The sequence below is a fragment of the Chiloscyllium punctatum genome, chromosome 44, assembly GCF_047496795.1.
Source record: "Chiloscyllium punctatum isolate Juve2018m chromosome 44, sChiPun1.3, whole genome shotgun sequence".
Lineage (NCBI taxonomy): Eukaryota > Metazoa > Chordata > Chondrichthyes > Orectolobiformes > Hemiscylliidae > Chiloscyllium > Chiloscyllium punctatum.
Genome location: NC_092782.1, coordinates 2,759,278 through 2,771,561, shown reverse-complemented (window position 1 = coordinate 2,771,561; position 12,284 = coordinate 2,759,278). Strand labels below are relative to the sequence as shown.

Genomic DNA, 12,284 nt, shown 5'->3' with positions numbered 1-12,284 from the left:
ATATTGTTAAGCTACATCTCAAGTAGTGTATAAAATTCTGGTCACCCTGCTATAGGAAGGAAGTTATTAACTGGAAAGGGTGCAAAAAAGATTTACAAGAATGTTATTGAGACTGCAGCATTAAAGTTATAAGAGGAAGTGAGATAGACTGGGACTTTTCCCCCCCGGCGGGAAGGAGGCTGAAGGTTTATAAAATCATGAGGGGCATAGAGAAGGTAAATAGGCAGGATCTTTTCCCCAGGGTCAGAGTATCCGAAACTAGTTCGAGTTAGAAAATCTGATCAGTATGAACGAGTCGGGCCAAAGGGTTTGTTTTCACGTTGTATGATTCTAGACAAAATAATCATGAGTATATGAAGTCAGGCTTAAGGTTTTATAGTTTTTGCTTGAAGTTGGAGTTTTGGAGTTGAAGCTGCCATACACAGTTTTCTCTTTGCTGTTGCAAAAGCTGGAGTTCTCGGTCTCTCTGCTGCTAGATTAGTTCTGTTGGTGTTCCATCTCCTGGACTGCAGGAGATAGCAAGTGAGCAAATCTGTTTTGCTTGATTTGCCTTTGCCAAAGGAGTGTTTACAGGATGCTGTTATATTGGAACAGTTGATGAGTAATAGTTAAATAATATTAATTTGTTAAGTATTTTGATAGAGTTAAAGTTATGCCAATTCTTCTGCTTTTGTTTGTATTTTAAACTGTGGTCTTGGAATAATGCGTGTTTTGCTTAAAGCCTACCAATTTGGCCAACTGAATCACATCTGAAACATATTATTTTCCACTTGCCTTGAAGTAAAATAAAACTTAGGGTCTAGGTTATCTTCTTGGGATGTTTAGAGGTCTTTTTTTTTGAGACTGCTATGGACAAGAACAATTGAAGTATTCATTCCTTTACCTCTTTAATTTCTCCCAAAAGCACAAGGGCGTGATGGTATTCAGGTGGATCCTGGTTCAACTGAGCTTCCAGATGGTCCCAGAATGCCTTGTGAACTATTTCTTTCACTTTTCTTGGTAAACTGTATTTAAAAAAAAGTCAGTGGTCTAAGGTGTGATGGTTAACACAAATTTGCATTAATTATTCAGTAATATGTTTTGGCAGCTATGGTCATACAAGAATATTGGGAAGCTTAAATTTTCACCTTAGAAATTAAACAAAATAAAGAGAGAGATATATCAGTTTAGAAATTGGATTGTATTCAAACTGGAATGTAAGCCAGATGCCACGGATGCTGCAAAGAATAAAATGAGGCTGACATCAGAATCACAGCAAAAAAAACGCGCCAATTGTAAATGGGTGGAGAGAGAGAGTCAGGCACTGTTGATCTTCCTCTTCCCATCTGCAATGACTGAGAAGCACTGAAGAGTGGTTAGGTGATAAAATTGAAGGCAAGCTCAGAAATAATTTCAGATGGCAAATTAAAGAATAAAATTCAGCTAACATACTGCATTTTGTAGCATTGTTTAGGAAAGATTGCACCGAAAGTTAGAAAAAGTTAGTAATAGCTCTTTTTAAAAATAAGTAATATTCAACAATGTCATATAGAAAAGATATATGTACAAAGTCACACTATGTTCAAGTTTTCACACCACGACACAGCAAGCTCGTTTACATTGTAGTAAATAAAAAGAGCTATTACGTCTCTAAGAAATCTCACAATAGCCATTAAATGGAGAAAACAACCTCACGATGTTGGTAAGAAATTAGGCATCAAGTAGCTATGTAGGCTCTGAAAGCAATTTTTAAAAAGAACATTTAATAAGTGGTGTCCATTGACGACAAATAAGCACAACATTAAGTTTCTAGAACGATGTAGTTGACTTCATTGTCAGTAAAATTCAGTCTTGAGACTTGCAAGCAGTTCTCCTCTATCCAGTCTCTGAAGCTTCAGTCACCTGTCACCAACTAGTTCAGAATTTGAAAGGTACAATCGCAGGTCCATACTAAACTAGTAGATAAACTGGCCACAGGTCCAAGGTTCCATAGTTTATGGATAGGATTTGTCCATTCACCATTCCTGTATCTTCAATCTATCATCCCAACTCCACAAGCACTCATCTTGTACATCAACCTTTTATGTGACACGTTAATGAATGCCTTTTGGAAATCCAAATACACTGTCTACTGTTTCCACTTTATCTACCCTATTAGTTATACCCTCAACAACCCTGCTGTATTTGTTGAACAGGTTGTTCTTTTATAAAACTATGTTGATTTATTCTATGGTGTTTTCTAGGTGCATTGCTAAGACTTCCTTAGCAACAGATTCCAGCACTTTCCCAGTGACTAATGCAAGATTAACTGGCCTATTGTTCCATATTTTCTCTCTCCCTCCTTTCTTGACTATCAGTCTTACATTTCCTAACATCCAATCAGCTGGCATCATTTCAGAATCTAGGGAATTTTGGAAAATCATAGCTGTAGACATAGAGCTCTTTTAGAGCTCTATTACATTTACTTTTTCAATATTAATTACCTTCATTTCCTCACTCACACGCATTTACTTCTGATATGTAACTATGTCTTGTGTTGTCAAAACAGCAAATATATATTGGTCGTCTCTGCCTTTTTCTAATTTCCCCTTGACAATTTGTCTTCTTTCTAAAAAGATCAACATTTACTTACCCACTCTTGTCCTTCTAACATACATGTACTAAAATCGTACCGCTTCTAAAAAAAGATTCCTGGCCAATTTACTCATTCTATTTCTTCCCTCTCAATTTTGAGGTGGCTCTTTGTTGGTTTCTCAAACACCCTCATATCCTCAGACTTATTACTATCATTTGCAACATTATAAGCCTCTAGTTTTAATCCAGTACTGTCTGTCTTTCCCCTCTTCAGTAGTTTTTGTTTCTCAGTGAAATGCATTTTCATTGAACACAAATTATATTCTTAAATGTTTTCCACTGTATATTTACTACCATACTTTTAGTCTATTTGTCCAATGAGGGTCAGCCAGCATATGGTTTTCTTTTTATAGATTTACGAAAAGCTGATCAGGCTTAGCATTTATTGGCACTGGTTTGCAGATTGTAGCTGATGGTAATGAGTTCATCACCTGTCATACTGCTGTGTAAAGTGAGAACAAAGTGAACTTCCATTATATAGATCAAGGTGTAGATTAGTAGTTGTTTTCTTGGTGCTATACTTCTGCAATCTTGGGACACTTTAGGAAATGATTTTGCATGGCATAAGGAGAAGCTACTGCAGGAGGAGATGGAGAAGAACAACAATTAAATACACACAAGGACATGGACGGTTTTACACCAGCAATATATTTAACTCAACCCTCTTATGACTCAAGCCAATAATTCTGGCAGCACTTCTCTCAATTTCATCACATAAACAAGAGATTCTTTAGCAAAGACAGCAAGGAGGAAAATGCCACTAATTGTATTTCCCCAGGAGGCAGACATGACCTAGTTATTCATTTATTTCAAAAAAATAAGCAAAAGGTTATTAAACTCTCTGATAAGGACTGTTGTTGTTGTCTGGTGTGCCAATCTTTACGTGGCAGAAGCTGAGCAACAACTCCTAGACACTTCCTTCCATCTCCCCCTGGATCATGACTCCACCGCTGCACATCAAGTTGTTGTTTCCAGGACTGTCACTGACCTCATCTCCTCTGGAGACCTCCCCTTCACAGCTTCTCACTTCAAAGTTCAATTCCCTCCTCCAAACCCAAACAGCCCGATTCTATCTTCTTTCCAAATCCACAAACAGGACTGCCCAGGCAGGCCCAATGTTTCAGCCTATTCCTGCCCTACTTGAACTTCTTTCTTCCTATTTTCACTCTACTTTGGCTGCCATCTTTTCCCTATTTACATTCATGGATCTTCAGATACTTTATGTCAGTTCCATATGTTTCAGTTTCCCTTCTAGTCACCTCCTCTTCACATCTTTATGTCCATCCCCCATCAGAATGTCTTGTGGCTCAATGAATCTTCTTTGAAAAAAAGATATCTGAACACTCCCCATCCACCATCACTATCCTTCACTTGCAGAGGTGGTTTTCACTCTTACTTTAATTCATCTAACCTCCAAGTCAAGGTTGTTGCTATGGCTACCCATCTGGATCCCAGTTATGCCCATCCCTTTGTGGAGTATGTGGAACATTCATTGTTTCAGTCCTACCGAGACTCCCACCCTCAACTCTTTCGCTGATAAGCTGATGATGTTGTCCATGCTGCTTCCTGTTCTTGACTGGAATGGAAAAATTAAAAATCAGTTTTGCTTCCCAATTTCTATTTCTCCCTAACCTAGAACTAGTCCATCTTTGACTCTTCTCTCTGCATAACTACATTGTTTCCAGTTCTGGAGTTAGGTGGTCTACCAACCTCCACTATAAACCCACTGAGTCCCATAGTTACCTTGACTATGTTTTTCACAGGAGAAAGTGAGGTCACACCCTACTTCAACAATCACTCCATTCCATTCTCCCAGTTTCTCAGTTTCTGTTGTATTTGTTTCAATGATCCCTCTAACATGTGCTTTTTCCCCCTCAAGGTGCCCCCTTTATTACATATGAGGAGGCCCTCAGCTGTGTCCAACCTTGTTTCTACACTTCCTCCCTCATCCCCTTTCCTCCCTACCAGAATAATTATTGGGTTCCCCTCATCCTCAGCTTCCACACCATCTGTCACTACATTCAAAAAGAATCATCCTTTGCCATTTTGAGCACGTCCAGCAGGGTTCCATCACCCAGCACAAAAAGGACAGGGAAAGATTTAAAAAGGGTCCTAAGAGGCAAATTATTCACGCAAGGGGTGGTGCATGTATGAAATGAGCTGGAAACCGGTAGGATTCCAACATTTAAAAAGGCATATGGATGGGTATATGAATAGGAAGGGTTTACAAGGAATGGGCTAAGTGCTGGCAAATGGGACTAGATTAATTTAGGATATCTGGTCAGCATGGATGAGTTGGACCAAAGGGTCTGTTTACGTGATGCACATTTCGATGAGTGAAAATAATAGTAAAAGGAGAGACAGAAATAAATATTTAAAAAAACACTTCCACTGTCAGCACTGTGCAATGACTATTCTCTGTGACACCCTGGTCCATGCCAAACACTTCATCATTCCCTCTGGGCAACTTTCTATGTAATTGCAGAAAGCCATTTCACCTTCTCCCTCATATTCTCCAGCCCCAGGAAGACCTTCAGGTGAAGCAGTGGTTTACTTGTACTTCCCTCAATCCATTATACTGTATTCACTGCTCACAATATGGACTCCTTTACACTATGTCCAGAAGAATGCCCCAACATTCCAGCTGCTTGCCAATTCAATAAATCATCTTTCTCCCATGTTAACATGTCCACCTTGGCCTGATGCAGTGTTCCAATGAAGCTTAATGCAAGTTGGGAGAACAAAACCATGTTTTCCACTCAGGCATTTTATAACTTTCAGGCCTCAATATAGAGTTCAACAATTTCTCCATTTCTCCTTCAGAACCATTAGCACAGTCTTTTTGGTCTGGGCATCCTCACCATTCATTCCATTCACTGCTTCTCACCTTTTGTCACCAGCCTCCTTTAGTTCAGGAAGAAAACTATCAAACTCAAAAATGTTAAATTACTTTCTTTCTCCATAGATGTTGCTAGACCTGTCGAGTTTCTCCAGTGTTTGTTTTTATTACATTTAATTCTGTTGATTGCAGTCTTACAGGCACGCAGCTACAAATCAACAATGTTATAGATGAAGAACTATGTTTAACCACTAGTTACAGCCAGAAAGGTCATCAGAAAGAGGAGACATTTAATCTTTGGTGTCTGCTGGCTTAGTACCAAGGAATAATTGCTTCTGTGAGCTTCTATAAAAAGGAATGACACCAAAGAAGCACCGAAGTCCAACACACCATGTTCTTCTTTTAATGTTCTCCTGTAGGAGGAGAGAGTTGAGTCATACAGTGGTTTTAGTACTGAATGGCATAAAAAGATGGAACTCACAGCTTCAAATTTGTACAATGCCAAGTTATATATGGAATAGATCGGTCAATAATAAACATGGCCAATAGGATTTTCAGCAAAGGGAACCTGTTACATTTACCTGGTCTAGGCTAGAAATGCAAATCCAATTCCACAATATGCAAATGACAGTGGTAAAACAATTACTTTAGAACACAAAGATAAATAGTTGATGGATCTCACTAGTAGCAACCCAAGTACTGATCAATACACAACTCTGACAACCTGTTCATTGACATCAGGGAACTGGTGTGCAAGTTCAGACTAAGTCAACAGCCTTATGACATGGTCAAAGTCAACAGTCAATGCCAGGGTCCTAAGAGTTGTTCTACTCCAGTTGTAAGATAAATCCAACAAGGTGAAAATGTTATAAAGGTCAGTAGGACCCCCCCCAACAAATATTCTGGGCCCCAAGAAGTTTAAGTACCAAATTACAGCAGGCCACAAAGTTTCTGCTGCCTAGGGACTTGTATTCTATACCAATCCAGCCTCCTGGATCCATACTCAATGTTAACTGTCAGCTAGAGAAAGCAAGTTGGTAGCTGCTGACGTTCCAATGATATCGTTATCATAGGTGATCCCAACCGTGGAGTCAGGCTCACTGGTCTATAGTTCCCTGGCTTGTCCTTACCACCCTTCTTAAACAGTGACACCACGTTTGTCAACCTCCAGTCTTCCGGCACCTCACCTGTGACTATCGATGATACAAATACCTCAGCAAGAGGCCCAGTAATCACTTCTCTAGCTTCCCACAGAGTTCTCGGGTACACCTGATCAGGTCCTGGGGATTTATCCACCTTTAACCGTTTCAAGACATCCAGCACATCCTCCTCTGTAATCTGAACATTTTGCAAGATGTCACCATCTATTTCCCTACAGCCTATATCTTCCATATCCTTTTCCACAGTAAATACTGATGCAAAATATTCATTTAGTATCTCCCCCATTTTCTGTGACTCCACACAAAGGTCGCCTTGCTGATCCTTGAGGGGCCCTATTCTCTCTCTAGTTACCCTTTTGTCCTTAATATATTTGTAAAACCCCTTTGGATTCTCCTTAATTCTATTTGCCAAAGCTATCTCATGTCCCCGTTTTGCCCTCCTGAATTCCCTATTAAGTATACTCCTACTTTCTTTATACTCTTCTAAGGATTCACTCGATCTATCCTGTCTATACCTGACATATGCTTCCTTCTTTTTCTTAACCAAACCCTCAATTTCTTTAGTCATCCAGCATTCCCTATACCTACCAGCCTTCTCTTTCACCCTGACAGGAATATACTTTCTCTGGATTCTTGTTATCTCATTTCTGAAGGCTTCCCATTTTACAGCCATCCCTTTACCTGCGAACATCTGCCTCCAATCAGCTTTTGGAAGTTCTTGCCCAATACTGTCAAAATTGGACTTTCTCCAATTTAGAACTTCAACTTTTAGAGCTGGTCTATCCTTTTCCATCACTATTTTAAAACGAATAGAATTATTGTTGCTGGCCCCAAAGTGCTCCCCCACTGACACCTCAGTCACCTGCCCTACCTTATTTCCCAAGAGTAGGTCAAGTTTTGCACCTGCTCCAGTAGATACATCCACATACTGAATCAGAAAATTGTCTTGTATACACTTAATGAATTCCTCTCCATCTAAACCTTTAACACTATGGCAGTCCCAGTCTATATTTGGAAAGTTGAAATCCCCTACCATAACCACTCTATTATTCTTACAGGTAGCTGAGATCTCCTTACAAGTTTGTTTCTCAATTTCCCTCTGACTATTGGGGGGTCTACAATACAATCCCAATAAGATGATCAGCCCTTTCTTATTTCTCAGTTCCATCCAAATAACTTCCCTGGATGTATTTCCGCGAATATCCTCCCTTAGCACAGCTGTAATGCTATCCCTTATCAAAAATGCCACTCCCCCTCCTCTTTTGCCTCCCTTTCTATCCTTCCTGTAGCATTTGTATCCTGGAACATTCAGCTGCCAGTCCTGCCCATCCCTGAGCCATGTTTCCGTAATTGCTATGATATCCCAGTCCCATGTTCCTAACCATGCCCTGTGTTCATCTGCCTTGCCTGTTCGGCCCCTTGCATTGAAATAAATGCAATTTAATTTATTAGTCCTACCTTGTTCCTGCCTGCCCTGACTGTTTGACTCACTTCTGTTCCCAGCTGTACCTATCTCAGATTGATCTCTTTCCTCACTATCTCCCTGGGTCCCATCCCACCCCCCACCCCCCACCCCCCCCCCACACCTTACTAGTTAAAATCCTCCCAAGCAGTTCTAGCAAATTTCCCTGACAGTATATTGGTCCCCTTCCAATTTAGGTGCAATCCGTCCTTCTTGTACAGGTCACTTCTACCCCAAAAGAGATTCTAATGATCCAAAAATGTGAATCCTTCTCCCATACACCAGCTCCTCAGCCATGCATTCATCTGCTCTATCCTCCTATTCCTGCCCTCACTAGCTCGTAGCACTGGGAGTAATCCAGATATTACTACCCTTGAGGACCTCCTTTTTAAAATTCTACCTAACTCTCTGTAATCTCCCTTCAGAGTCTCAACCTTTTCCCTTCCAATGTTGTTGGTTCCAAAGTGGATAATGACCTCCTGCTGGCCCCTCTCCCCTGTGAGAATATTCTGCACCTTCTCTGAGACATCCTTGATCCTGGCACCAGGGAAACAACACACCATTCTGCTTTTTCTCTGCTGGCCACAGAAACGTCTGTCTGTACCTCTGACTACAGAATCCCCTACACAATTGATCTCTTGGAAACCGGCGTACCCCTCGTTACATTAGAGCCAATCTCAATACCAGAAACTTGGCTGTTTGTGCTACGTTCCCCTGAGAATCCATCACCATATTTTCCAAAACAGCATACCTGTTTGAAATGGGTATATCCACAAAAGACTTCTGCTCTAGCTGCCTACCTCTCTTACCCTTCCTGGAGTTAACCCATCTATGTGACTGTATCTGAGACTTTCCCCCCTTTCTATAACTGCCATCCATCACATACTGTAGCTGTTGCAAATTCCTCATCGCTTCTATTTGATAGATAGCACATACTCGTGGCAAAATGGTAATTATTGGATGCAGTGATCGAGAAACCGATCAAACATTTGTCCTAGATTATATTAATCTACAGGTGTTTTGACATCTTCCACCTCAGCAAGTGAGGAGAATTCTATTCTATTTCTGGTTTGTACCTTGTACATAGTCAAGCGGTTTTTTTTGGAGACTAACACATGAGCCAATCAGAAATATCAACCCTCTATCCTATCTTGAAACCATAATAATATGGATGACCTGATCTGAATTGCCTTCATGTTCAAGGGAAAAAAAAGCTTTAAACTCAAAACCTGAATTTGGATTTTGATATTTTTGGCTCAAATTGTAACAGTTACATGTTTGACCTTTTGCAAATATGAATTTCATTTTCAGAGAGAGAGAGAGAGAGAGAGAGAGAGAGAGAAATAAACCCAAACAGTATATTCAATTTTGATTTTAGCTGAATTGCTTCATAGAGAAAGCTAAACTTCAGTCAAAATGATATTCTAATACATGCTGTTGGGTTTAAACACTTGTGCTCAATCCTGTTAAAAAGCAACATCAATAAAACAAAATGGGATCCATTAGGGTTAAAGAAAGAGAGCAGTATTTAAAAACCAAAACATTTACCAGTTAACTTTAAATCAAGTAACATTTTAACTTTGTCAGGTTTTTCTTTGGAAGGAATTCTGCCTGATAATTTTACACTACTGGGAGGCTATCTCTAGTGCAGTGTATCTTGTGTTGTCAGTTGCAAGCTAAATGCAAAACATTGAAATGATGCCCTCAAATTGATTTCTAGACACAAAACCACCAGCACGTTGCAGCGTTTGAGAATGAAACTAGTTGCACCACACCCGCACATTTGGCAACTGGTTGCAGTTATTATCTCCAAACTATTGAGACACGAGTCATCTCCGTCATCTAATTTTTGGACTGAAAATATCATCTCATCACAAGATTGTGAGTAACATATTCTTAAAGGAATGGATATGCTTAACATTTCAATTATTATTATTTCATGCCCCCTGAAGAAAACATTCACGTTCAAATCTGAAAATATGAATTTGGCCATTTTGACTTGGAGTGCAATGCTCCATCTATTAACCATTAACAATTTTACATGTAATCACTAGGTAATGACAAAGTAGAAACAGGACATTAAAAACAGTTCTTCTATGAATAGAAATGCATTTCCATCTTAAAACAGTCTTGGATCAACTGAAAAATTGATGTCACACCACTACTTTCCTGAGTTATAATTTACTTTGCTAAGGAGAAAACAAAATCAGAGAAATGTTCACTGAAGTTTTATTGCACTTTCAAATTTAAAAAATAAAAAGTCTGATTTTATTTTTGAAAGTGATTAGTGCAAACAAATAGGTAGTGCATCCACTAAGCAACATTGTGAGCTGCATTTAGACACAAGTTAGCTGCATGTGAAAAGCTGAAATCAATACTGACAAAGCCAGCAGGTCAAATCTAGAAGATGAAAGATCTCTAACTGGTCCCATTTGAATTATATTACAGATAGGTGAAGACATTTACATGCCCATTATCCCAGTTTATGAAAATAAGCAACTTTATTTACCTTTGAGGAGGAAGATCAATTTGCTTCATCTGAAAGTTGCTATTCATAACTATTTCATGAACCAGAGACATATTTGACAACCCTTTTGCAGTCTCCATTAGGACATCAAAAGAACCCGTTTTAGGAGGACTTGCTGCAGTGATAAAAAAAACAAACTATAACAATCCAGACTCTGGAAAATCTTCAGTTGCATATTTCAACTATTTGTATTTACCATTTGTGGAGGAAAACCTATCTTATTCCACTGTTGCCATCCATAATGTAACATTTGCCATTAAAACTTGGTAAGGAACAAATTGTGGGAACACATATCAGACATGATATGGACTTATTGATTTTCTCCTTCCAAAGTACGTGCTAACTTTGTCTACTATGTGCGACATGTCCAAGAATAGACTTCACAGATCAATTTTCATTCTTCCCATGTTCTTCAGTTTCTCAAAATTCCATTCCTACTCACCACAGCAATGACATATTGTAAGTTTGCTCACTGAGCTGGCAGGTTTGCTTTAAGACATTTCGTCACCATGCTCGGTAAAATCATCAGTGAGCCTCCAGTGAAGCGCTGGTGTTCTGTCCCATTTTCTATGTGTATGTCTTGGTCTCCTAAGGTGGGTGATATTATTTCTAGTTCTTTTTCTCAGAGGTTGGTAAATGGGGTCCAAAGCGATCTGTTTATGGAGGGATTTATGGAGGCCTCTAGGAATTTCTATGCGTGTCCCGGTTTGCTTGTCCCAGGTTGGATGTGTTGGCCCAGTTGAAGTGGTGTTCTTCTTTATCTGTATGTAATATTAGTGATAGTGGGTCATGTCTTTTGGTGGCTAGTTGGTGTTTATACATCCTGGTGGCTAGTTTTCTGCCTGTCTTTCTGATGTAAATGTTTGTTACAGTCCTTGCATGGCGTTTTGTAAATGACATTAGTTTTTTTGGTTGTTGGTATAGGGTCCTTTAGGCTCATCAGTAGCTGTTTCACTGTGCTGTTAGGTTTGTGGGCTACCATGATGCCAAGGGGTTGGAGTGGTCTGGTAGTATCGCCGAGATGTCCTTGACATACGGTAGTGTGGCTAGAGTTTCTGGGTGTGTTGTCTACTTGTTTGGGATTATTGTTGTGATACAACACACCCAGAAACTCTAGCCACACTACCATAAGTCAAAAACATTTCCTAGATGACTACCAGACTACTCCGACCCCTTGGCATCATGGTAGCCCACAAACAGCTACTGATGAACCTAAAGGACCCTAGACGAACAACCAGCAAAACAAATGTCATTTACAAAATACCATGCAAGGACTAGAACAAGCACTACATTGGACAGACAGAAAACTAGCCACCAGGATACATGAACACCAACTAGCCACCAAATGACGTGACCTACTATCACTAATATCCTTACATACAGACGAAGAAGGACACCACTTCGCCTGGGATAACACATCCATCCTAGGACAGGCTAAACAGAGACATGCACAGGAATTCCTGGAGGCCTTGCATTCAAACCAGACCTCCATCACTAAACACATCGATTTGGACTCCATTTACCAAACTCAGAGAAAAAAAAGAAATGATATCACCCACCTTAAGAGACCAGGACACAAAAATAGAAAGCAGGACAGGACATCAACGCTTCATCGGAGACTCAATCATGTTACCTAGCATGGTGACAAAACATCTGAAAACAAACCTGCCAGGTCAGTGAGCA

At 39.8% G+C, this 12,284-nt stretch overlaps 1 protein-coding gene across 7 annotated transcripts in view; it reads right to left on the bottom strand.

Annotated features, from left to right (window-relative positions):
- Positions 1–12,284, bottom strand: part of LOC140466670 (T-complex protein 11-like protein 2) — a 47,867-nt gene that overhangs the window by 25,868 nt on the left and 9,715 nt on the right. For all 7 annotated transcript variants that reach the window (XM_072562118.1, XM_072562115.1, XM_072562117.1 and 4 more), the window contains 2 exons: positions 10,584–10,716; positions 884–1,004 (listed from right to left, as the gene is read on the bottom strand). In XM_072562118.1, the coding sequence (XP_072418219.1) occupies positions 884–1,004; positions 10,584–10,716 (254 nt within the window). The remainder of the gene's footprint in view (positions 1–883; positions 1,005–10,583; positions 10,717–12,284) is intronic.